Genomic DNA, 27402 nt, shown 5'->3' on the forward strand with positions numbered 1-27402 from the left:
AACACAGCAGCCAGGAGTGGTTCTCTCAAAAAGTCATATCACTTCAAAACCTCCAGTGCCCCCTCATTTCAATTAGAGTGTCTTTAGAGGCTCTAAAGGAGATCCCTCCCACTACTTCTTTGACCTCATTTTCCTGTATCTCCCCCCTTGATTATTCCAGTCCAAACATGGTCCTTTCTCAAAACCATCAGTCTCTCAAATTAAGGCCTTTGTACCGACTCCCTCTGCCTGGAACACTTCTCCCAGATATCCACCTGACTATCTTATTCTTGGATCTTTTACTCACAGGTTACCCTCTCAAAAAAATGTACCTCTGATCATCCTGTTTAAAGTTTTCAGTCTGCCTCTCTTCCTCCATATTCCTGTAGCATTTCATCTTCTAATATAGTATGTAACTTTTTTATTCATTATGTTTATTGTCTTATGTTTAGTACACTCATGTATCCCATGCACCTAAAACAGTGCTTGTCACATAATAGATGCTCAACAAATATTAATGAATGAAATGAATAGATTCAAAAGCTTATAAAGATGACAATTATAATCTAAGAGAAAACTATATGCTATTGCAGTGAATTGTAACTTTCCTTTAAATTTTTTGCCTGAAATGTCATAGAAACACAAGACCAACAGTTTCAAAATTGGTTTCAAAATATAGTTTGGACACCATTGATAATGGGGTTAACCTATTACTCAAAATGCTTGAGTTATATTCTTGGTAATACGTTATTTGTTCTTAAAAGTGAAAAGCCCTCTTTATTATGCTACTCAGTTTAAACTTTTATTTCATGTCTCTAAGTGGAAATTTAACTTCCCACCTATCTTCTGGAGTTGTAATTATTTACTTGGTTAACAGAACTTTATAAAACTTTTTAGTTCCAATATGAACTGTATTTCATTTTTATGATTTCCTTATAGATGATGATTGGCAGGAGGCACATGAGCGACTGGCAGAATTGGAAGAGAAACTGCCGGCAGCAGTCAATGAACAAACAGGCAATGGAGAAAGGGATGAGATGGACTTGTTGGGTGACCATGAGGAAAATCTGGCAGAAAGGCTCAGTAAGATGGTGATTGAAAATGAACTAGAAGATCCAGCCATCATGAGGGCAGTGCAGACCAGGCCAGTTTTGCAAGTAAGTTACTCTGGTTTGAGCATAGTAGCAGACTAATAATTAAAGTGAAATATTGAGTTCTATTTTTTTTAATCTACTATAATAAGAGATTTACATACGCCATGCTATAGAAAATTGTTAATGTAATTCCTGATAACTATTCTGGAGATGAAGTTGGAGAATGATGTATACTCTGGAGCACTATAATTTCTTATTCTCAAGCAGTTGCTCTTTTGGAGCTTTGTTCACCAAAAGCAGGTACTTCATACAGAGAGCCCACACTATTTGTATTTTCCCTTTTTTGTTAGCCCCAACCAGGAAGTCTCAATTCCAGCATCTGGGATGGATCTGAAGTTCTGAGGCGAATCCGAGGACCATTGCTTGCTCAGGTATTAAACATTTTCTCTTTATATACAATTCCTCATCTGTGAAAATTTCAAGCTGGCTCCTGTTGTCATCCTTTCCTTGCAGAATCATATAGTTGGATATAATTTGTCAGTCTTAGGTCAGTTACTCCATCCAGCACTCAGAGTTGTACCACTTCCTCAGCCTCTGTGGAAGTGCTGAGTTGACTGTGCTTTACTTTGAAAAGGTTGAAACGGGGATGACCTGGAGTGTGACCGGGGCCAGGGAGATGGGTGCCCAGCCGGGAGGAGGGTGACCTAGGGGTAGGGAGGCAGAGGACTCAAGGATGAGAGATTCCCAGAGAAGGCCCACTGTGAACTAGACATTTAAACACATTCGGGCTGGTCGACCTTCCTGAGAGCCCTCAGTTTGTAGCATGAAATTGGGGTCCCCCAACTCCAGAGGGGCTCCCCTGTTTCCAAGTAGCACCCTTAGTGACATCAGAAGCAAGTCCAAATTACCAAAGTTAAGGTGGTTATTGGATTGGTTGGTTTTGATAGTAAAGCCTTTTTACAGTACATGCAATAGACTTAATTCCTGTATCTATATTATATGGTTAGACCAAGAAATGTTTACATGCAATAAGCATATGTGGAAATGCATTTCTGAAGACCAGAATAACTCAAGGCTGCAATTCTATTCAGAACAGAAAATAAAGTTTAAAATAATAATAAATAAAATAAAAGGTTGGAAGGGACCATTATAACTCAATTTTGTCACCTTACAATTTGAGTTACTTAAAAAGTCATTTCTAGGCAGAACTATAAGACTGGAGAACAGATCAGTGTTGGCCAGTGGTTGGGAGTGGTGGGAGAGGTTGACAGCAAAGCCACTCTGCGACTCATACAACTTAACAAAAGGAATATAAACAATCCAATCAAAAAATGGGCAAAGGACTTAAATAGACACTTTTCAAAAGAAGACCTACAGAAGGCCAAAAGACATATGAAAACATGCTCAAATCATCTTACAGATGCAAATCAAAACGACAATGAGGTAACATCTCACACCTGTCAGAATAGCTGTCATCAACAAATCCACAAAAAAGTATGTGGAGAAAAAGGAACCATTTTGCACTGCTGGTGGGAATGCAGGCTGGTGCGGCCACTGTGGAAACCAGTATGGAGTTTCCTCAAAAAATTAAAAATGGAGCTCCCACTTGACCCAGTAATCCCACTTCTAGGAATATATCCCAAGAAATCTGAAACACCAATCAGAAAGTATATATGCACCCCTATGTTCATAGCAGCACTAATTACAATAGCTAAGATTTGGAAACAGCCTAAGTGCCCATCAGCAGGTGAGTGGATTAAAAAACTGGTACATCTATGCAATGGAATACTACACTGCTGTAAAAAAGAAGGAACTCTTAACCATTGCAACAGCATGGATGGACCTGGAGAGCATTATGCTAAGCAAAATAAGCCAGTCGGAAAAAGATAAATATCACATGATCTCACTCATTTGTGGAATATAATAAACAACGTAAACTGATAAACCAATATAGAGCCAGAGAAAAAAAATATTTTAGAATATAATAGAAGTAATCCTGTTATTTGCAGATTTTTAATATTTCCTACAGCTTTTGTGATATTGTACTATGTTAGTACAGTTTTGGTATTATATTTAAAATATTTTTTCTTGAAATAATTTTTATTGCATGTAATATATTTAAAATCATTTTTCTTGAAATACTAAGGTTTATTGCATGTAACATTATTATATTTAAAATCGTTTTTCTTGAAATATTAATGTTTATTGCATGTAAAAAAAACCACTCTACATAGGAAGTTTGTGGAGTGATAAAATTGTTCTATATCTTGATTGTGATGGTAGATTCATGACTTTGCATTTGTTGAACTTCAGAGAGCTGTACACCAAAGAGAGTAAATTTTACTGGATAAGAAATAAAAATAAATAAAATTTTAAATTTCTCGAGATATTTTGACATTTATAGAGATTATTAACACATTTCAAGTTAAACTAAGGTTTTTTTGTGAATTTTTTTTTTTTTGCTACTTCCTTAATTAGGAAATGCCTACAGTGTCTGTATTAGAATATGCCTTGCCTCAGAGGCCCCCACAGGGCCCAGAAGATGATCGGGACCTTTCCGAGCGTGCATTACCAAGGCGGTCAACTTCACCTATCATTGGCAGCCCTCCTGTTAGAGCTGTCCCCATAGGCACCCCACCTAAGCAGATGGCTGTACCCAGCTTCAACCAACAGGTACCTCTCATTAACAGGCACTCAGCCCAGGATATTGGGAATCTGGGCAAAATTATTGGGGAAATTGGTGATGTTGGGAGGAGGGTGGAAATTTTGGGTAGGCATTAGATTAGAAAGAAAAATAGCCAATTAGAGGAGAAGTTAGTACCAATAAGAGACACATTCCTTAATGCCCCTTGCTGGTGCTGCTCCTATTGCTGCTTTCTAAATGGGGAGAAAAGGGTAGTTAACCACATTTAGTGTATATATCCTTTTTAAAGGGTTTTGCTGGCTGCCCAAAACATTAGCAGAGAGGTAACTGAAAGCTGGGGGGAGTGGGAACACACAGCATTGTCCACATCCCTTTTTACCTTTAAGATATCCCTGCTTTCCCTAGAGCCTGTGCAGTCCTGTTCCATAGACTTTCCTCCACCTGAAACGAGCAGCTGAAAAGGAAGGCCAATTTGGAAGGTATGGGGGGAGGGTGGTGTTGGTATGGCCTAGTTAGGCTCAGTATCCCATGAAATGGTGGAGTCACAGTATATCACAAAAGAGCTCTAAGCATGGCGGCCATATCACAGGGGCTTCAGAATAGGACTTAGTTAATCCTCCAGCTTTCTTATCATTCCTTCTCCCTCACTGCTACCAAAATATATTCTCAAAAGAGAATTTGCAAGTTTGAATATCTGCTGGTACCTCCCTCAGATAGCATGGAAGGGTGGGGATAACTGGAGAATTAGCTAAATCTTCCTCTGTTAAAAGCTACTGATATTTGTGGGAGGAAGTGACCAAAGGTTCTGTATATGAACCCATAGCCTTAGCAATTGGTTTAGAAGTAGGGCTTTGCATTGAGTTCTGTGTCTCTACCAGTACTAGAAGGGAGGAAGTGTAGGTGGAAGAAAAACTGACTTCACTGAGTGTAGTTGTTTATATGTTTGCCCTCATAGATTCTGTGTCCGAAGCCTGTCCATGTTCGGCCCCCAATGCCACCACGTTATCCTGCTCCCTATGGTGAGAGGATGTCTCCAAACCAGCTCTGCAATGTCCCGGTATGTCACTCTACAACCTAATGAAAATGCAATCTGTATTTTCTGATAACTACCTATTTAATCACTATACAAGTATATGGACTTCTCTTAATTATACATATTTTTTTCTATCTCCATACTTGAATTTCTGAATCTTCAGTTGTTTCTTATATCAGTTCTTATCTTTAAAAATCTAAACTCGGCCGAAACCGGTTTGGCTCAGTGGATAGAGCGTCGGCCTGCGGACTGAAAGGTCCCGGGTTCGATTCCGGTCAAGGGCATGTACCTGGGTTGCAGGCATATCCCCAGTAGGAGATGTGCAGGAGGCAGCTGATCGGTGTTTCTCTCTCATCGATGTTTCTAACTCTCTATCTCTCTCCCTTCCTCTCTGTAAAAAATCAATAAAATATATTTAAAAAAAAAAAAATCTAAACTCGGCGTGATCATTTGATTTCCTTCTATCTCTGTCCCTCGTTCTGCTTTCTTTTTCATGTTACATTATGATAGTACTTCATAATTACATAATTATTCTCTTTTACATTAGTGGACAGCTTGACTGTACAGTTTAAGAGTGTGCTTTTTTTTTCTTTACTGTGTTTTGCATCTTGTTGTTTTGTTTGTTTTTAAATTCTTTATTGTTGAAAGTTGTTGAAAGTATTACGAATGTCTCCTTTCTCCCTATTGACCTCTCCCCAGTTGCTCCCACCCCCCAGCACATGCCCTTGCCCCACCCCCCAGTCTTTTTTCATTGGTTATGCTTATATGCATGCAATTTAAGAGTTTTTATATCCAAATTTATTCTGCATTTCTATTGAGTTTCCTTATTATATTGATTTACCTATTTCATAGTATATAAGTTTTTTCTTTTTCTTTTTTTTATTCTAGAACTCTTCCCTACTGGGTCACCCTTTCCCTCCTAGTGTTCCTCCTGTTCTCAGCCCCCTCCAGAGAGCACAGCTTCTTGGAGGAGCACAGGTAAGCCTTCAGTAGCTCAACCCATAAAGAGCTCTCTTACTTTCCTGAAGTGCACTACATGATACCTTTTTTTTTTTCTCTTTGATCAATCACTACTGTCTCTTTTTTCCCCATTATCATTTCAAACAAACTTACTAATGGAAACAATATTAACTTTTCTGTGGATAAAAGCAAGGGGACTTGCTGATTAACTAAATTTAAGGTTTTGTCCCTCTGTAGCTACAGCCTGGACGGATGTCTCCCAGCCAGTTTGCACGGGTCCCTGGATTTGTTGGTAGTCCGCTTGCTGCCATGAATCCCAAGCTGCTGCAAGGGCGAGTTGGGCAGATGCTTCCCCCAGCACCAGGCTTCCGTGCCTTCTTTAGTGCTCCACCTCCTGCTACACCACCTCCTCCACAGCAGCACCCCCCTGGCCCAGGACCTCTTGTGCAAAACTTACGGTATAACAACAAATGCTACTGTTTGTTTATTCATTGTTGGCTGAGTCTCCTAATGACGTTTAGTATTTTAATATGGAAGTCTCTTGATATTTGCAGGTGATAAATTTTGAGATGTTACTGGATCCTCAAGTTGCCAGAAGAGAAATGTTTGACAGTCTGCAGGCTTTCTTATAAATCACATTTTCCTCAAGTCACATATTTCCTGTGTACATTTGCACATTTCTAATTAATCACCTCTTTTATTTCTTCTAAAGTTTATGTCTCACTCTAGATTCGTTTTACAAACACACACATACTTATACAGGGTGGGGCAAAAATAGGCTTATAGTTGTGAGTATGCAAAACACAGCTTATTCTGTTTATTGTATTATTATCAATAGAGGCCCGGTGCATGAAATTCTTGCACTTGGGCGTGAGGGGGGTTTCCCTCAGCTCGACCTGTGCCCTCTCGTAGTCCAGGAGCCCTCAGGGGATGTCCGACTGACAGCTTAGGCCTGTTTGTGGGGAGCGGACCTAAGCCGTCAGTCGGACATCCTTAGCACTGCCTTGGAGGCAAGAGAGGCTCCCGCCACCGCCGCTACGCTCACCAGCCGTGAGCCTGGTTTCTGGCTGAGTGGCACTCCTCCTGTGGGAGCGCACTGACCATCGGGGGGCAGCTCCTGCATTGAGTGTTTGCCCCCTTGTGGTCAGTGCACGTCATAGTGACCTGTTTTTCTGCTGTTGGGTCCATTTGCATATTAGCCTTTTATTATATAGGATATTTTCCATATGAACAACTGTAAACCTACTTTTGCCCCACCCTGTATATATCACTAAGGGTTCTTTAGAGAAACAGAACCAAGAAGTGCCATATATACATAATACAAGGTGGAGCAAAGTCAGGTTTACAATTGTGAGTGAGTGAAACAGAGTTTATTCTTGTAGTACTATTTATTAATTATTGTTTTACTTTCCATATGAACAACTGTAAAGCTACTTTTGCTCCACCTTGTATTTTCAGTGTCATTCCCAAGTGGTTGTAACTAAGTACATTAAATCTAAAGCAGCGGTCACCAACCTTTTGGACCTCATGGACCATCAGTGGTCCGCAGACCACCAGTTGGCGACTGCTGATTTAGAGACTTCTGTTTGACAGAAGCAAAGAGAAAAAGGATTATACTGCTTGACTGTTAATTCACTCAAATTTATGATCACCTGCTCAGGAATTGAGAATTGGCCATTATAGAAGACATAAGAACATATGGCTATCTTTTTCTTCTAAAAAGTCTCCTTAGAATAGACTCTAACATTCCCTTGGATGAACCTGTATGAAGTTATCTTGTACTAACAACATTCTTGAAAACTTCAAATCATAAGGACATCAGAAATAAAAAACCTTTTCTGTTTTTTCTTAGATCTCAGGCCCCAATGTTTAGAGCAGACACCACTCATCTTCATCCACAGCACCGTCGACTTTTGCATCAGAGACAGCAACAGAATAGAAAGTAAGTGCTCACCCTCCTCCTTTGCAATTTTTTAATTCAGCTGTTCATTTTGACAGTGTACATGGTGCTACTAGTTTATTTTTTTAAATATATTTTTCTTGAGGGAGAGAGGGATAGAAACATCAAGGATGAGAGAGAATCATTCATCAGCTGTCTCCTGCACGCCCCCTAGTGAGGCTCAAGCTGCAACCCAGGCATGTTCCCTGACTGGGAATTGAACCGTGATCTCCTGGTTCATAGGTCAACGCTCAACCACTGAGCCATGCTGGCTAGGCAAGGAGCTACTGATTTAGTTTACTTTTTAAGTAAATTTAAATAGTATTGAATTTATTTTACTGGTAAAGTCAACATATAAGCTGTCATTTTATGTTTGTGATACACTAGCTTCAAATGATAATATTTTGTCAGCTAATTTCCAAGTTACTATAATTCTGTTGATCAGAAATACAGTTTAGATCTGATATTTTTTCTTATAAGCCAACATTTTATACTCTTACCAAGTTCTTACCATATTCTTACCTACCTTTTGTCTACCATCTCAGCTCTGAAGTAATCTTGAATTATAGTAGTTAGCTTTATATTTGGGTTTGATGTAATGCCAACAGTCACTCTTTAATCTTGGCTATAATTCTTTAATCCTCATCCAACAAATGCAAATACATATTGATATATGGGACCCCAGCTATATGTCAGGCACTGTGGGGACTGAAAGAACAAGGCATATAAAACCCTGCCTTAGTGGAGCTTATGTTATAATCATAAAATAAAAAATTAAACAAAACTTAGGTTTCTTCAACCTTCGGTTATAATGTTTTCTATGTGTAATCCATTCTCACATTCAAAGGAATTGTAGAATATTTTTTGCAGGAAAAATACTGTATGGGCTCTTAAAATATTAATTTTAAAAATACTGCATTAAAATATTAAATTCTAGTGCCTATCGTTAACTCTATGGGACTGTACACTTTAGAATTTGATAAGAGGGTAGATCTCATGATAACAAAAGACCACACTAACATGCAGTTCCCATGTTACATGGCTCATAAAAATGAAATCTCAAAAAGCTCACTTGTAATCAGAAAACTGCAGATTAAAGTTAGATAACCATTTTACATCTCCACATGGACAAAACTTGAAGTATCACTGGCTGTTATTATCAGCAAGATTGGAGTGTACAGCCTCTTAGGAGAGAATTTGGCAATAAATAATAAGGTTGAAAATGTGAATACACCACATCTTAGTAGATCTATTTTTAATATATATCTGGGTATATTATCAACATGGATAAGTATGAAAAGCAGTGTTGAGTGAGAACCATTTATATAAAATTGAAAGGCACACTGAATACTAATGTATAAAATTTAAAGATGTACACACAAGTAACCAAAGAACTAATGTGCATATATGTATAGCCCATGGACATAGAAAATAGTGCAGTGAAGGTCTGGGGAGTGGGGAAGAGGCTGTGTGGAGGGAGGCAAAGAAGGAAGGGAAATGAGGAACATCTGTAATACTTTCAACAATAAAAAATAAATTTAAAAAGGGGAAAAAAAGTAAAGAAACAATTCAGGGAGGGTACATACCAAAGTCGTTTCTCTAGAAACTGGGCTGGGACTTATCCAGAGAAGTACAAGAGGGCCTTCAGCCTGAAATGTAATGCTTAATATTACTTTTTAAAAATCTGAGGCTAATTTGGCAAAAAATAGATTTTCTTCATTATGTCTAGGTGGAAGATAAATGAATGTTTATTATAGTATTTTCTGGGTATTTCTCTACATTTGAATTATTTCATGATTTTCAACAAGTTTAAAATAAGTATATAGACTTATAATCAAATTGGCCTGTGTTCAGATCTCTTACTCTGACTAGTTGTGTGGCTTTGGACAAATTACCTGATCTTTTTCGGCCTTAGTTTGTTGTCTTAAGTGGAAAAGTAAACCTACTACCTCATAGGGTTATTGTAGGGCTTATACAAAAGTCTGTAGATGAAAGTACTTAGCATCTGGTAAGGAAGTCAGATCTTAGTTTTATTTCCTTAACTGTGTATTGCATAGCTCTTGCCTCTCAAATTTTGTAAAGATTCAGCTCTCCTTCACTTCTCTCTTAGCAAAAGCAAAGGGGAATCTTTTTTTAATTGGCCTTGTTTATTCCTGTATTATTATAAGGCATAATAAATGCCACTAGAAGTGAATGTGGTATATGTTTGTTTTTCAGTCAGCATCGGAATCTCAATGGTGCAGGAGATAGAGGAAGTCACCGGAGCAGTCACCAAGATCATCTCCGGAAGGATCCGTATGCCAATCTCATGTTGCAGCGAGAAAAGGACTGGGTCGCCAAAATCCAGATGATGCAACTGCAAAGCACTGATCCCTACCTGGATGATTTTTATTATCAGGTAAATACTCTGTGCTAGTTTTGAGGGTCATAGTTTAGTTCCTTCCTCTGGTGAAAGCACTCATTTAAAGATTGGTAGAATTGGACATTGATAGAATTTTCTTTTGAAGTAGTCTTCAAGGGGATAAGAATGACTAAATTCTGTTCTCTTTTCAAGCTAAAGAGCCTCTCACTGTTCACTAAAAGGTTTTCATATATGCCTTCTATTTTTTACACATAGAGGCTCTCAGACCAATATTTTCAAATCCCTTTGGCATCAGTAATCTGGTTCTTTCAATTAAGAATATTGGCAGTCTTTCTTGGCTGGTGTGGCTCAATTGGTTAGGTGTCATCCCATGCAGGTTGCAGGTTCGATTCGCCATCAGCCCAGGTTGCAGGCTCAATCTCTGGTAGGGGGTGGGCAGGAGGCAGTCAATTGATGTCTTGCTCTTACATTGATGTTTCTCTCTCTCCCTCCCTCTAAAAAGTCAATTTAAAAATATTTAAGAAAAAAAATAAGAATATTGGCAGTCTAACTTTAAAGATATTTCCATTAATGATTACCTTTTTTAAGGCTGGGATTTTTTTTTATAAAGGAAATTTATAGCAGTTTAACAAAAATTAGAGACCAATACATTTACAGAAGGCAAGTTATTGCAGTCACCAGTATAATTATTTAATGGTAAAGAGCTGCCGTATTGTGTGCTTGTGTTGCAACTGAAATTCTTGTCACGGGGCAGAATTACTTTGAAAAACTGGAGAAACTGTCAGCTGCTGAAGAATTACAAGGTGATGGTCCTAAAAAGGAGCGCACCAAGCTCATTACCCCTCAGGTGGCCAAACTGGAGCACGCCTATAAGCCAGGTAAGCTCTTATCCCCTTAATGTAATAAGAGAAATTTGGCAGGCTACTGATATGATAAAATAAAAGTAACTGCATAGGTGACTGGATAGAGATGTTTAAAACTGATTAATTAAGGTACTGTTGTCCTTAGTAAATACCGAGATCAGCCGGGACCGGTTTGGCTCAGTGGATAGAGCGTCGGCCTGCGGACTGAAGGGTCCCAGGTTCGATTCCGGTCAAGGGCATGTACCTGGGTTGTGGGCACATCCCCAGTGGGAGATGTGCAGGAGGCAGCTGATCGATGTTTCTCTCTCATCGATGTTTCTAACTCTCTATCTCTCTCCCTTCCTCTCTGTGAAAAATCAATAAAAATATATTTTAAAAAAAAAATACTGAGATCAACCTTTGTTCAAGTGTGGAATAAATGGTTTGGTACGGACCTTTTAGGTCCTTTTCTACTTGAGATTCCATAACTTTTTAATGCCTTTTTAAATTCCTAATTGTGCTAAAATAGATAAGGGAGGAACATTTCAGATCTCAATTTGATTATTATTGCAACAAAAAAAGTAAAAGGGAAAATTTTGATAAGAGCTTGCTTTAGATAATACTTGGATTTTTATAGTAAATTATTAGACTATGAGTAAAGAACAGAGAATATAAAGATCTCAGAAAGCTGCCTGTCTGCACAGCTGAGTTTTTGTTGGAAATGTTTTGTCTTGCAGTGCAGTTCGAGGGCTCTTTGGGAAAGCTTACCGTCTCTAGTGTGAATAATCCCCGGAAGATGATTGATGCGGTTGTGCCATCTCGGAGTGAGGATGATGTAAGTGTCAGCGGAACTGTGTGTTTAAGAAACTCTTGCCGAAACCGGTTTGGCTCAGTGGATAGAGCGTCGGCTTGCGGACTGAAAGGTCCCAGGTTCGATTCCGGTCAGGGGCATGTACCTGGGCTCCGGGCACTTCCCCAGTGGGGGATGTGCAGGAGGCAGCTGATCGATGTTTCTCTCTCATCGATGTTTCTAACTCTCTATCTCTCTCCCTTCCTCTCTGTAAAAAATCAATAAAATATATTTAAAGAAAAAAAAAAGAAACTCTGGGTTATCACTACTTCTCCTGGGGTCATTGTGGAATGGAGTCAAGCATAATGGAGTTCTTTATAGTCTAACCTGCAGCTTCTGATCTGACCTATCATGGCATTCTGGTTTTCTTCAAATGTGCTGAGATTCTAACACCTTCATCTCTAAGGCAGCCAGGCAGGACCTGGGGTGGCAGGAATCTTTTCACTGGGTAGCTGGCTGCAAATGGCATCAGCTATTTTTCTCCAGTATTTAAATTATCATTTTCTATGTGTTTTAAGATTTTTTCTATAATATCTTCATCTTCTACTGCATTCTACAATTACCTTTTGCCTATCTATGAGTTCAGTTTAATGGTTTGTGTGTGGATTGATTCAATCAACTTTATAAACTTTGTCCACATCATTGTTTTTAGAATATTAACTTTCAAGGAGTCAAGATTGTCTTCTCAAAGTATTTTCACAAATGGAACTTACATATGCAGACTAAAAAACTTATTTTTAATAGCGGTAAACAGTCCACATTAAATAGTCTTGTCTTTTTTTAGGAAACAAAAGAAAAACAGGTTCGGGACAAGAGACGAAAAACCCTTGTCACAATTGAGAAAGTAAGTTTTAGAATTTGTTGCTATGGTTTCAAATAAGGAACTGTCAAATGTATGTACTATAAGTAGAAAAGCAATCAGCGCTCTGTAATTTTAATTAATGGATATATTCTTGTTGAGTGCCTATTATGTGCCAAGCACACCAGAAAGGTGTTCTCAACTGTGGCCTCAAGGAAGGCTCTCTTGATCACAAATACTGGGGTTTTGTCCAAACTTGTTCAGGTCACAGCTGAGTGCTAGGGCAGGTCACCTTTCTAGGACAATTGGAATAAAAATGACATTGTTCCATATATGAAATAGTTGAATCAATTGAATCAGTTTACATATATTGGCACTCCCTGGGTGTTGGGTGCTAAGAAAAACAAGGTAACACACCGGCAGTTGTTTTGTGAAGTGTAAATACTATGTTGCAAGGCCATAGAGCATAGTGGTTAAGAGCACAGACTCTGGAACCAGGCTGCAAATCATGCCTTTTTCACTTTTAATTAAGTCTGTGACTTGAGGCCAGTTATTTAACTTTTCTGTGCTGTCCTCAGTTTCTTCATCTATAAAAATGGAGATGCTGATAGTCTCTTTCTGATTGGGCTGTAGTGAGTATTCGGTGAATGGGTACTTACATGCCAAGTGCTTAGAACAGTGCCCAGCACCCAGTATAAAAATGATTATACCTTTTTTTTTTTTTTAATCAATGTAAGGCTTAACTTGAAGCAGTGATACAGGTTGTTTATGTTACAGAGCTGTTGTTGCTGTTGGAAATTTTAAAATGTGTAATCATTTCACTATCATTACCTTCTGGATTGGATTAGAGGTCAAGGAAACATGAAGAATGGTGTTTGAAGAAATTTTAGAAGTTATTTCACTGTGTTTTTCTGGATTTAAAAGAGCACTTTTGTTCTCTCAATTTTATTACAGTGAGCTTTCATTCCTAGATCTTTAATTGGTAGTCCTAAACTGTGAGGTGATTTATCTAATACTCTGACCCTGACTTAAGACCTACAGTTTGCTCCTGGATGTGGAAGATTATGAAAGGCGTTACCTCCTAAGTCTAGAAGAAGAGCGACCTGCCCTGATGGATGAAAGAAAGCACAAAATTTGCAGCATGTATGACAACTTAAGGGGAAAATTACCTGGACAAGAGAGGTAAGAATTGGGCACTTTGAGGAAGACATGAGGCTAGCTGGACTCCCTACTCTGCTAAACTGAACTTTATACATTTCTACCTTTTCTCCTTTACCATCTCAGTAAGCTCCAAGTCTATTCTTTTGGCCTAATTGAGATGCCACTTCATATGAAGCATTTCGTAATCCTTCCCAGCCAGGAAAGAAAAAAAAAAATCTCTTTATCCTGAATTCATTTATTCAACAAATACTTTTTTTTTTTAACTTTCTTTTCTTTTTTTTTTTTATTTATTAAATCTTTATTGTTCAGATTATTACATTTGTTCCTCTTTTTTCCCCCCCATAACTCCCCTCCTTCCAGTTCCCACCCCACCCTCCGCCCTCACTCCCCACCCACTGTCCTCATCCATAGGTGCACGATTTTTGTCCAGTCTCTTCCTGCATCTCCCACACCCCTTTCCCCCCCAAGAATAGTCAGTCCATTCCCTTTCTATGTCCCTGATTCTATTATAATCAACAGTTCATTCTGTTCATCAGATTATTTATTCACTTGATTCTTAGATTCACTTGTCAATAGATGCATATTTGTTGTTCATAATTTGTATCTTTACCTTTTTCTTCTTCTTCCTCTTCTTAAAGGATGCCTTTCAGCATTTCATATAATACTGGTTTGGTGGTGATGAACTCCTTTAGCTTTTCCTTATCTATGAAGCTCTTTATCTGACCTTCAATTCTGAATGATAGCTTTGCTGGATAAAGTAATCTTGGTTGTAGGTTCTTGGTATTCATCACTTTGAATATTTCTTGCCACTCCCTTCTGGCCTGCAAAGTTTGTGTTGAGAAATCCGCTGACAGTCGTATGGGTATTCCCTTGTAGGTAACTGAGTTTCTTTCTCTTGCTGCTTTTAAGATTCTCTCTTTGCCTTTTGCTCTTGGCATTTTAATGATGATGTGTCTTGGTGTGGTCCTCTTTGGATTCCTTTTGTTTGAGGTTCTCTGCGCTTCCTGGACTTGTAAGTCTATTTCTTTCACCAGGTAGGGGAAGTTTTCTGTCATTATTTCTTGAAATAGGTTTTCAATATCTTGCTCTCTCTCATCTTCTGGTACCCCTATAATTCTGATGTTGGTACGCTTGAAGCTGTCCCAGAGGCTCCTTACACTGTCTTCGTATTTTCGGATTCTTTTTTCATTTTGCTTTCCCGGTTGGGTGTTTCTTGCTTCTTCGCATTTCAAATCTTTGACTTGATTCTTGCGCTCCTCTGGTCTGCTGTTGGGAGTCTGTATAGTATTGTCTATTTCAGTCAGTATATGCTTAATTTCTAGTTGGTTCTTTATCATAACATCGAGGGTCTCATTAGATTTCTTGTAGATCTCATTAAGTTTATCGGCGGCTTCTAGACAGTTCTTGAGAGACCTTAAAAGTGTGGTTCTGAACTCTATATCTTCCATTGCCAATTTTATCCTGTTTCTTTGTCTCCGCATTTTTTTATCTTTTCTTGGTGCACCCCCTAGTGGCCTTTGTGTGCAGTCTTGTTGTAGTTAAACCTTGATTGTTGTAGTTAATACTGGGGGGATTTGACCTCCAGGCCAACTGGCTGTGAGAGTCAGCTGTGTCTGCAGTGGGAAAACTTCTGTCCTCTGGAGAGGTGCTAATCTAGCCTTTGCCTGAGGCTATCCGGCAAATGGCTCTGCGCAGGGCTTGGGCGGTGTGGGTCGCACGGGATCAAACAGGGCGGGCGGAGGGAGCAGTTATGGCTGCTCTCAGTCCTGTCCCCAGAAGCTCTGCCTCTCAGAGTCCCAGCAACTGCTGCAAACCTCAGAGAGAAAGCTGCCCTCGTGTTCCAACCGATGCCAGACAGTCCCGCTTCTCCCGTTTGAGTCTGGGTCCCTAGAGACTCGCCCAGAACTGGAGCTCAGGGCCTGAGCCTCCCTCCTGATTGAAAACAACAACCGCGCGCTCAGCCACCAGCCCGCTCCGCCCGCCCCTCCGCACCTTTGTATTTTCCGCACCGCGCCTCCTCTGAGTCTGGGTATGCTGTTCTCTTTCCAGCTTTCCTGTGGTTCTGGGTGATGTCCGTTCCGTCTTTTAGTTATATTTTTGAAGTGGTTGTGGGAGGCAGCATTCTCCGGTGTTTACCTATGCCGCCATCTTGGTTCTCTCAACAAATACTTATTAATATCTACTAGGGACTGCTGGGTGCTGGAGAGAAAGTGGGGAATATTATTTAGTTTCTGTTTTTGAGCTTATGGATTGTACTTGGTTAATGCTTACTAGCATGCTCAACCTTGTAATCTTTATGTATTTTCTTTCCTACTAAGTTGAAAAGTATAAACATTTAAACTTCCTTGGGATTTTCATAGAGTACTCATACACTATGGAAACGTGTCAGTCTTTCAGTGAAGACTAAGCTCCTTAATATATCTTTTTTTTTTTCTGTATCTCTATTATCTCTCTCCCACCCAGTATCTGGAACAGAATCTTGCTAATGGTAAATGTTCTATAAATCCCAAATATTTGTTTGATGAATGCAAGAGGACTGTCTAAGCCAGAACATACACCAAACAGAACATAAGAATAAGCACCTTCTTTTCTGGAGTTTGGGCTGACAGGGAACTGGTTGGATAAATGTAGGTTTATCCATGGATTGGAATGTTATGCAGCCATTAAAACGTATGTAGTTGAAGTATATTTATTGATGTGGAAAAGTGTTCACAAAAAGTTGTTGGGAAAAGTGAAGCAACAAAGCCATATGAATTTTATGAACCCAATTTTAGTTTTAATTATTTTTTTTGTTAATCCTCATCTGAGGATATTTTTCCATTGATTTTTAGAGAGAGTGGAAGGGAGTGGAGAGAGAAGCATCAGTGTGAGAGAGTCACATCAATTGGTTGCCTCCCATACGTGCCTGGACCAGGACCTGCAACCGAGGTACGTGCCTTTGACTGGGACCCTTCAGTCTCCAGACCAACTCTCTATCCACTGAGCCAAACCAGCTAGGCCTGGACACATTTTTTTTTCCTTAATATATTTTTACTGATTTCAGAGAGGAAGGGGAAGGAAGAGAGAGAGAGAAAGAGAAACATCAATGATGAGAGGGAATCATTGATCGGCTGCCTCCTGCATGCCCCCTACTGGGGATAGAACCCACAACCCGGGCATGTGCCCTTGAACAGAATCGAACCTGGGACCCTTGAGTCTGCAGGCCAATGCTCTATCCACTGAGCCAAACCGGCCAGGGCTGGACCCATTTTTTTGTGAAAGATAAAAGTGTTATACCCAGCGAAAAAGTTCTTCAAAATGTTAACACTATCTTTCAGATTATGGAATTTTAATTTCCTTTTTGCTTATATAATTTTCAGATTTTGCTGATTAACTATGTTATTTTATAGTTAGTTAAAAGTTAATACAGGAAATTAATGCATATAGTTTGACCAAATTTTTTTAGCATACAGTTTTTGAAATAATAGTCTACATTTGGGAAACTTGAACAATTACTTTTTATTATTTGATTGAGAGTTGGAGAAGTAATTCTCACTATTTTGTAGTACAGATAATTGTATAGTGAAAATGAATGCAGTATATTCATTTAGTAGCATGTAAGAGGAACAAAGGTTTTTATATTGTTCTTGCTGACCTAAGTTAGCATTTTTCTTCCCCTGCAGGCCAAGTGATGACCTCTTTGTACAGATCATGTGTATCCGAAAAGGGAAGAGAATGGTTGCCCGCATTCTCCCTTTCCTCTCCACAGAGCAAGCAGCTGACATTCTCATGACAACAGCCAGGAACCTCCCATTCCTTATCAAGAAGGATGCACAAGATGAGGTGATCCTCATGTGGAAAGGAGGGATGTCTTTCTTTGGGTCTTCATAGTATGATTTCTAGAATCCAAATTTATTTTCCTCCCCATTCTTTTTGTGTTGCTTCTCTAACCTTTGGCAGTGTGACTTGATTATTTAAAACAAAACTTTACTCCAGACCTATTTTTTAATTCCATGTTTCTAAACATAAAGAAAACAGCAATTCCTTCTTATTTAACATAGTTATAAAGCTGTGATCTGTATCTGAATTACTTGGGAAGCAAATAATTTAGCCCTATCCCAAATATGCTGAATCAGAATTTACAGAGGAAAGATCAGGGACTCTGTATCTATAACAAGGTCCCAGCTGAATATGATGCTACTAAAGTTTGCAAACTTATGGTCTTGGTTACTTTGCTAGATATAAAGTAGCACTCATTGGGATGTTGTCACCAGCTCGACATTTACCTGTAGACTGAGTTGAATGGCATCCTGCCCACAAGAATCAGGCCAGTACTTTTAAGTAACTTTTATCACAATCTAAACTAGGTTGGATATTGAAACATGATTATCAAGTTTACAAGTTAATTCTTGGTGAGAATTATTTTCTGCTTATTCCTGTTATAACACTTGAAAGATTAGCAGAATTTAGAACAGTCTTAGAAGTTCAAAACAAGAAATTAATAGGGTAGCACAAAGGGCTAATATTATTAACTGTGAGCTTCAGAAAAATAGAATTAATGATAGTGAACCTGTTAGAATAGACTACAAGTTAAGTAACAACCATCTGGTAATAGTCCCAGGAATCATGATTTCAAGATACTTTATCAATGGTGTAACATGAAAGAGTTGAAAATTACTCCTTTTGAAATGAGTTGAAAAAATACCTTCTTGAAATTTTAGCATCTGCAGAAGAAATGAATGTGAAGTTTATGTCTCATCATTGGAAAAAGTGAATTGAGACAAGACAAGTACATTTTTTAAAGAATTCAAGAATGAAAAATGGGTTGGAAGTTAAGGATTTGAGGTTTATCCTAGAAAATAGAAGACAAAAATAAAAGTAACCGCAACTTTACAGCATATAAATTATAGGCAAGGAGGCAGGCATTCATTCATCATAATCTCAGAGGAACTCATAAATAGAAACAAGTTGGGAAAGCAGAAACCAACTTGAAGGGGCTCCCATTGGTAAAAGTGGGATTATTTTTATCTTAAAGAAAAATTACAGAAGTGGGTTGAGGTAGACATATTTAATAAGTTTATAATGATACCAAGAAATATGTCAATCATCCTCAGAGATTGCTAGGCCATCAACTTAATATTCTGAAAACTGATAAGTAAAGGAAAAGAAGCTTTCATTCTGCCTTTCCATTATAACCAGAGAGTCACCATATTATAATAGAAAGTTCTTTATAGAAGAACTAGAGGCCCGGTGCATGAAATTTGTGCACGGGAAGGGGGATGTCCCTCAACCTCACCTGTATCCTCTCACAATCTAGAACCCCTTGGGATGTTGGGCCTAAACCGGCAGTTGGACATCTCTCTCGCAATCCTGGACGCTGCATGCACCAGTGACCATACTTTTCATACAGGTCAAAGGCATCTTGCTATTATATGGGCAGCGACTGATTATAAAAAGTAGTATATAACATGATCTTTCTGAGTTAGTAGTACCATTTTCCCTATCTTGTGGGTGGAAAAACTGAAGCAGAGAGAAGTAATTGACTTTGTCACACAGTTGTAAGTGTCAGAATCAGGGCTGACCACAAAATGTGCAAGCCAGAGTCCATGCATTTCATCACTGCATCATCCTGTTTTTTCAGTGTTAGAGTAGCCTTGCCAGGTTTTAATTTTTAAATTTAAGAGACTGTTCCCAATACATAGGGTAGGATCCCTATGCCTGGCCAGTGATCAGGGCCATCTGTGGGGCAACCGGCAGGCGGGGCAATCAGGAGCATTGGCCAGAGGCTTGGTGCCACCCACTGGCCAGCCTCACCCCCCAATCACTGCCGCCAGTCACCTCCCTCTCAGGGGGCAGACAACACAGAATGCAGGAGCTGCATGAGGGCAGCTCCTGCGTTGGGCATCTGCCCCCTGGTGGTCAGTTTGCATCATAGCAACCGGTCGTTCAACCGTTTGGTCGATTTGCACATTAGGGTTTTATTATATAGGATTCCAGCTACTAAATGCAAAAATATGATAACATTAGGAAATCATTTTACAACCCCCAAATGGAAATGCATTCAATCTGGACTGCAGTCATTAATGATACTAAAAGCATTAGGTAAATGGTGGATGGAGGACTTTACATGGGCTGGAGTGAGCTAACACCTGAACCCACGGGTCACTGTTCACAACACTAACAGGGAACTACCAGATGCCGTGTGCATCTTACCATGATGCAGTAGAAAGCACATAGTTCTACCAGTCCTCCATCAAACCTCCCCCCCCCCCTTTGAACCTGAATCTAATCAAACCTTTAATTCCGTCAGTTTATATGGGGAATATAGAAGATTCTGTTAAATGATACCACCCAGGTGCAAATAACCAGATCCAAAATATGGAACAAATGACCCAGTTTCTTCAACAAATAAATGATATGGGAAGAGGAGATGGACAGTGACAGAGGACCTGTTGTTAACAGATTTTCAAAGCCTTACCAACCAACCAAGTGCTGTCAATGAGTGGATCTTATTTGAACTATGATTAGAATAATTCAGCTGCTAAAAGACATTTTTGAAATAATTGGAGAAATTTTAATTTGGAGTAGATATTAGATGATATTGAGGAATTAAATTTTGCTAGGTGCAATAATATCATGAGAGGTTTTGTTAGAGATACAAACTGAAGTATTTATAGATGAAATTATAAAGGAGGAACAGATTGAATAAAATTCGGCAAAATGTTGGTTTAATTATTGAAGTTGCATGATGGGTAGGTACAAGGACTTCATTATACTGCTCTTTATACTTTTGTGTATATTTTTAAATGCTTTGATTTTTAAAGCTTTGTTTATTTAGAGTAGTGGATCACAAAAAAGTAGCCTACTCTCCATCCTTGGCTATTATATAAAGTAAAACCAGCCATCATTTTTTTATACCAGGGGCATTGAGTGCTGGAAGCACTTTTGATTTCCTTTCATGTGTTGTAACCTAGTTATGTTGGTAGCTCTGTATTTTAACTTTTCAGTTCAGGCTAATGACCAGAAGGAATGAATGGCTAGCAAGGTAGAATTCAACATCCTTGGGTTCTGTTTCAGGCTACTAGCTCTATAACTCTGAACACTGAGCTTAGTCAGTTAGCTTTTCTAATAATCTATAAAATTACTAAATAATTTCTCTGTTTCCTCTTTGAGCTTTTATAAAGGTAAACCAAAATAGAATTAAGTCTGAAAATACTTCTCAGTAATTCTGTAGTACTCCCTCTTAGACACAATATATTGAAATCGCCTAAATATTCATCTCTGTGTTTTTGATCCCTGAGGGTCTGACTGTCCTTTTAACTTTTGTTCTTAGCCTATGTTCTTGGTACATTGTAGGAATTTAAATATTTGTGAGATAAATTAAAATATTGATGTTTTATCATAAATCTTTTGTGTTTGAGAAGTGATTTTATTCCCTGGGTTCACACAAGTCATGATATTTCATATGCAAATTGAATTGAAAAAGTTCTCAGTAGATACCTTAGAATACTTTGTCAGGATTCTAGTAGTATCTGCTAGACTTGTCAGCCCATATTTGTTAAATCTCGCCTCAGGCAGTTGAGTATGCAGCTGAGCAAGCACCCATCTATCCAGGCTCACCCACTGAAGGTGACTTAAATAACAGTTGCCAGGATCTAATGTTTTATTTTTTTTCTCTGTAGGTGCTGCCGTGCTTATTGAGTCCCTTTTCCCTCCTCCTCTATCATCTTCCGTCAGTGACTGTCACCAGCCTTCTGCAACAGCTAATGAACCTACCTCAGAGTGCAGCTGCACCAGCACCTTCTAATCCTCACCTCACTGCTGTTCTCCAGAACAAGGTGGTCTTGCCTTTTTCGTCCCTGAACTTTACAAGTCTTTTAAATTTGAGTTACAGATAACACTAATGGCTGCTGTGGGTATGGCAACTTGTTAAAAATGTTTCCTTCATCTGGAGTTACATTAAGTTTCTAGTAACAGAAGCCAGAATTAACAGTGGTTTCAACAAAATAGGATTTTATGTATATCATGTCAGTAAATCTGGTGTAGTGGCTCCATGCGTGGTCAGAGATGCAAGCTCATTCGGTTTGCCTTCTCTGCTATCTTAGTAGTGGCTGCCATACTCATGACTCCTCTGAGTCCATGATGATTGTAGAATTCAAGGCTCCACTTTGCATCAGGAAGAGAGGTGGGCACAGATGGCTGAAACATGTGGATTAGCTGTCTGTCTTCCTTATGGACCTTTTCCAGGAGTTTTCACCAACAATTACTTATAATCTCAATGGCCAGTCTTTGTCACATGCCACACCTAACTGCAGAAAGGGTGGAAACATCTTTTAGTTCACACCATTGTCGTCACAAAATTAGAGTTCTCAAATAGGAGGAGAAAAGTATATTACAGTGGGCAAGTAGCAGCCTTTGTTACATGACTTTACATAGAAGAACATCCCATTTCATATTTCATTTACATCAAATTAAGTATCCAGAGACTCATAGGGGAAGCATAAACAGAAGAAGGAGCATGAGCTTTTAAACAGAGCAAGTTTTCATTCCTTGCCTGCCACTGTCTAGATTTGCGACACTGAATAGATTATTTCATTTTGCTGAGCCATAGGTTCCTGGTCTGTGATGATGTCTACTTCAGTGTTGATGTCCACTTCAGGATTTTCCTATTACTGAGATGTGAGAACAGCTGTGAACAGTTCATTGTAATGCCTCATTCATAGGCACTCATTAAGGGCCATCTGTTAAAGTGAAAAAGTAGGCTCTTTCCTTGCCCCCCAAAACTGTCAAAGCATGACTCTGGAGAGGGAGCAGATGCAGTGCCTCAGGGACTTCAGATGGGGTTCTGGCATGATCAGTTATGTGCCCTCCATGTAATTTGGTTTCCTGGTACTAATTTTGATAAAGGCAGTAGAAAATTGTGAGATCAGATGAGATTGTATAGCCCAGTGTTGTTTTTCATATATAAAGGGAACTTTGGGGGAAAGGCAGTGTTATCCTCTATGAGGGGAACTCAGAAAGGTGGGATGAAATCTCAAAATATCCCCATCTTCTCTTTATGATCCATCATAACTGTGACTCAGACATTAACCCAATACTTCTGGTCCCTATTGCATTTTCATTCTATGCCCCTTTAGACTGCATGTTTCCTGCTTTTACCACTACCCCATAAGTAAAACAAATCTTTATATATTTTAATTTCTAAAGCATGTTGTGGAAATCGTGATAATCCTAGATATGGTGAATATAAACTTCTTTTAATTTTTTTAGACTCTCATTAGCATCCTATCTATACCTTTATATTTCCAGATAGATGTGTCCTTTTTTAAGAAAATCTTTTCTTGCCCTGACCATTTGGCTCAGTGGATAGAGCGTTGGCCTGCAGACTGAAAGGTCCCAGGTTCGATTCCGGTCAAGGGCATGTACCTTGGTTGTGGGCACATCCCCAATAGGGAGTGTGCAGGAGGCAGCTGGTCAATGTGTCTCTCTCATCGATGTTTCTAACTCTCTATCCCTCTCCCTTCCTCTCTGTAATAAATCAATAAAATATATTTTAAAAAAAGAAAAGAAAAGAAAATCTTTTCTTTGTATCCTGATCATTTCAGTTATGCTTCTTTGTACATTTCCCACAGGTTTTACTACCTGTTTTTCTTAATTCAAAATATCTTGCTCTTTTTAATGTTTTTTTATTTTGTCCATGAACTTTAATTTTCGGTATCAAAGTTTGTCTTCATTTAACTTCTCTTTTTAATTCATTTATCCTGGCAAGGAAAAGTTATCTTTTTATCACAGGGTGGGGTTGAGAGGCAGTGAGAACTGTAGGACACTGGGACTTTTGTTTCCATTGATTATGTGTTTTGCTGCTGTGCAAGGAGAAAGGCACAGCGTCTCCCCTCATGGTTGTCTGATCTTTGCCCAGTCTCACTGAAGAGCACAGTGGTAGTCATTTGATTTAGTGCCATTTCCCCTGCGTGGTGGCGGAGAGGAGGAGATGCAGTATTGAACTTGATTCCCTTTCTCCTGTTGTAGTTTGGCCTGTCACTGCTCCTTGTTGTCCTGAGCCGTGGGGAAGACCTACAGAGTTCAGACCCTGCTACAGAATCAACAGAAAACAACCAGTGGTTAGTCTGCGCTGTATTTCTTTTAAATTCTTTTAGGTAATCTTTTCATTCTTTTTCTTACATTGTTATTATCGATTTTCCCTTTCAGGATGCAAGTGATGTTCATGGCAACCCGAGAACTTCTGAGGATTCCCCAAGCAGCCCTAGCCAAGCCAATCTCTATCCCCACAAACCTAGTATCCCTCTTTTCTCGCTATGTTGACCGACAGAAACTGAATTTGCTGGAGACAAAACTGCAGTAAGTTAGCAACAGGATAATTCCTATCTCACTAACGTTGGCACTTTAGAAGTTATGAGGAGGAGGTTTGGGGGCGGGGTGGGCATAAATATGAATTTGGTGGAAGAGATTAAAGACTTCTATCAAATATATGAGTACCTGCTAGATATCAAACACTGTACTGGGTGCAGTAGCACCCTCATAGTTGACTGAATGCTAAGAGTAGAGACGAGACATCTTTGGTGTTTCGTTAAGATAATTTTTACAAGGATGTAATTTTATGAAAAACATTGCCTTCTGTTTTAACTCATTTATACAAACAAGTTTCCTTTCTTTCTTTATACCTGTAGGCTAGTTCAGGGGATACGATAAAAGATCTGCACATGTGTCCTGTACCTCTTTTTGGCTGTCACCTGCACTGCTGCCATCACCAATGGAGTGTTTGTAATGAGGGAGGGGAGGTAGCTCATTCCTCAGAGCATCTTATGTGGCCAAGTCCTGTTCACAAGGATTGTCTCTAAATGCCAGGTGTTTCCCCACTGCTCTGTGACGTTCGGCTGAGTGATACTTCTGCTGGTTTCTTCTTACCTTCTCTGTTACAATTCTGCATGTCCTACTTTTACTCAATTCTTCTCAATTTTGCATTTTCTTTGCTCTAGAGACACAAATATAATCTCTCCCTTTATCCCACCACTATTCCATTTCAGAGTAGATTATAGCCTGCCAAAGGATCCCTCCCCGCATCTTATTGAAGTCTTTTTCATTGCCCCATATTAATATGACTATAGGAGAACCAATTAAGTAGAAATTAATATACATGTGTGTGTACACACACCCCTCCACATGTGTTTCTGTGGTCTCCAGAGGATCCTTAAAGAATGAGTTTTAGAGGGAGAAATATTCAGTTGACATCCCTCCTCTAAACACAAACTAGCTGATATATTCTTAATCTGTTTCTAGACCTTATAATTAATTTGGTGAGTTCCCCTTGTTTTAATATAAATACAGAATATCCCAGCATATGAATAAAATCAGAACTCAATTGGCTAACACCCAGCTCTAGACTGAGAAGTCCTTTTTTTCTTCCCCACTTGAGTTTCCTTTGTTTCTGTTCACCTGAATGGAAACAGCATACGGTTTAAGCCTTTATCCTGCTACAGCGACAGTGTACTTGAGCCTGTCCTCCCAAGTGTGTGGAAGATTGCCCAAGGTGATTCTAACTTAGAGCCTGCTTCCACAGTGTAGCTTTTGTCTTCCTGAGACTACTTCAGTAAGCCATGCTTTTACCTCTCTCTTCCCCATTTTTATTTGGTGTCCTGGATAGAAACCTCCAAATGTAACCATGGAAGCTAAGTTGGGCTTGCTTTGTTCTTCATTCTCCATGCCATGGGCAGAACTGCTGTCCTTGCTGCTTCATCTCACTCAGGTCCCATCCCAGGACCTAGACATGAATCCTAGCAAGGACAGCCTTCCGTTACCTTTTCACTTGTCCCTCTCCCATTCAGCAGTCAACCAGGATAAGAGGTTTTGTTCCATGGTGATTATAGCCCTCAAGAAAAATCTGAATCCATTTTAAATGTACTTTTTGTTGTTCTCACCTTTCGAATGTAGTGGGGAAAGACAAGTTGTGATGTTTAAAGAGAATAAACATTTTGCACATAACATGTATTGTACAACAGTAAAATCCTCCATTATAACCAGTTGTCCTTGTCTCCATCTCCATTTCTTCTCATTCTGTAGCCCCAGGCTCCACCAGCTGTTCCCAGTGACATTACTGGCTTCCCTCTGCCATTATCAACTGACTTATTTCCACTGGGCACCTTTCCTGCCTTTTCACTTCACAACCGATCAAGTGAATACTTGATTAGTATTTCTTCTCTGTGCTTTTTTGTTTGGTTCTAATAAAGATTAAAGTTTCTAAATTTACATTTTTATAGGGAATTGTAAATAAATACAAATTGTATACTTGAAAAAATGTGTGCCAGCATTTCTCCTTTCTTGTTACTTCTTAGCATGATTTTTAATTTGTTTCTAGCATACTTAGGTAGACTGGCAAGCCTCGGTGTTGGAAATTGGTAAGGATATTACCTAATGTTTTTACTTTTTTAATGTTATTGTAATGTTTACATGGTAACTTTCCTTTAAAAACCTAGAGTGCTTTCCGTCCTCCTCTCTCCATTTTAACTACAAAATGGAATTATGAATTGTAGATATACTGTAGGTAATCTTTTTCATGCCATCTATCTCTAGGCACATGTGATTTTTAAGAGATTCATTTAACCCAGTTTGGCCTTAAGCTGCCCTCACAATTCATCTTCTCAAAGGAGATGGGGGAAATTTTCCAATTTGTTAGAGTAAATTTGTTATTTCAGATAAAAAGGTTCTAACCCTTTCTCTGCCATTGTGGTGTGTGCAGTTAAGTCTTTTCCTCGCCATATCTTCTCACAAGACTTTGAGAGTCAGGCAATTCTTAACCAACAAACAAAAGCAGGATCATCCCGTTCCCCAATGTATTTGGCTGAAAACTGTTAATAAAATCTGGTACAACTCCAAGAGGAGACACTAGAGCAGCAGTTCTCAACCTGTGGGTCGCGACCCTTTTGGCGGTCGAACAACCCTTTCACAGGGGTCGCCTAAGACCATCCTGCATATCAGATATTTACATTATGATTCATAACAGTAGCAACATTACAATTATGAAGTAGCAACGAAAATAATTTTATGGTTGGGTCACAACATGAGGAACTGTATTTAAAAGGCCAGAAGGTTGAGAACCACTGCACTAGAGTAAGACCAAGGTGAATCTGTAAGGAATTGCATGTAAGATGGCACACATACTTGTGCTGTGTCACAGTCACTAGCCTCTACCATATCTAGCTGGGAACATCACCTCTCTGGACAGTTGGGTATATTCTACTGAGACAATCATTTTTCTCTTTGTTTCTGTTTCTCCTGCACTAGTTGATTGGTTCAATAATAAATGCGAGATACTTTGTTTGAAAAAAAAGATTCAGCAAACAAGTAGAGAAAGAGAAAAAAAATTAAAAATTATAAAGAGGGAGGGAGACATTGGCTGCCTACCTACTTGAAGCTTATTTTCCCCCTCATGAGTAGACGGGCTCCTTGAGATAAACTGTTTGCCCAAGGTGACAGCTGAGCAGCAGAGCATGGGACTCCTGCAGGATGTTCTTATTGCTGTGAAGGAGTAAAACTATCTTGTAGTGGATCTGTTCTCAACCCTAAGTGAAAGAAAAAGTCTTATTAGATAGTGAGGTTTGGTTAGAGAGGAACTGGCCTAGGAGTGTCCTCGAAACCCAAAAGCATGGATTCAGAATGTCAGAGTGAGGAAGACCTTAGTGGTTGGTCTACAAGCCAGGGAGCTGAAGCTGAGGGGGCAGAGGCTAGTTCGGGTCCCTGGGCTG

The 27402-nt window shown here is 39.2% G+C and overlaps 1 protein-coding gene across 3 annotated transcripts in view; it reads left to right on the forward strand.

The window, feature by feature from the left end:
• Window positions 1–25955, forward strand: part of PATL1 (PAT1 homolog 1, processing body mRNA decay factor) — a 38160-nt gene extending 12205 nt beyond the window's left edge. The window contains exons 3-20 of one of the 3 annotated variants that reach the window (XM_059709233.1): window positions 919–1136; window positions 1424–1504; window positions 3552–3746; window positions 4673–4774; window positions 5639–5728; window positions 5948–6168; window positions 7563–7652; window positions 9867–10047; window positions 10766–10889; window positions 11591–11688; window positions 12488–12547; window positions 13536–13684; window positions 16127–16151; window positions 17303–17485; window positions 21325–21480; window positions 23672–23763; window positions 23852–24001; window positions 24331–25955. In XM_059709233.1, coding sequence (XP_059565216.1) covers window positions 919–1136; window positions 1424–1504; window positions 3552–3746; window positions 4673–4774; window positions 5639–5728; window positions 5948–6168; window positions 7563–7652; window positions 9867–10047; window positions 10766–10889; window positions 11591–11688; window positions 12488–12547; window positions 13536–13684; window positions 16127–16151; window positions 17303–17485; window positions 21325–21480; window positions 23672–23763; window positions 23852–24001; window positions 24331–24352 — 2237 coding nt within the window. In that variant the 3' untranslated portion in view covers window positions 24353–25955. The remainder of the gene's footprint in view (window positions 1–918; window positions 1137–1423; window positions 1505–3551; window positions 3747–4672; window positions 4775–5638; window positions 5729–5947; window positions 6169–7562; window positions 7653–9866; window positions 10048–10765; window positions 10890–11590; window positions 11689–12487; window positions 12548–13535; window positions 13685–16126; window positions 16152–17302; window positions 17486–21324; window positions 21481–23671; window positions 23764–23851; window positions 24002–24330) is intronic. The other 2 variants (XM_059709235.1, XM_059709236.1) reach the window with 2 other exon arrangements.
• Window positions 25956–27402: the final 1447 nt, after the last annotated feature.

This window comes from Myotis daubentonii, chromosome 9 (genome assembly GCF_963259705.1).
Source record: "Myotis daubentonii chromosome 9, mMyoDau2.1, whole genome shotgun sequence".
Taxonomy (NCBI): Eukaryota; Metazoa; Chordata; class Mammalia; order Chiroptera; family Vespertilionidae; genus Myotis; species Myotis daubentonii.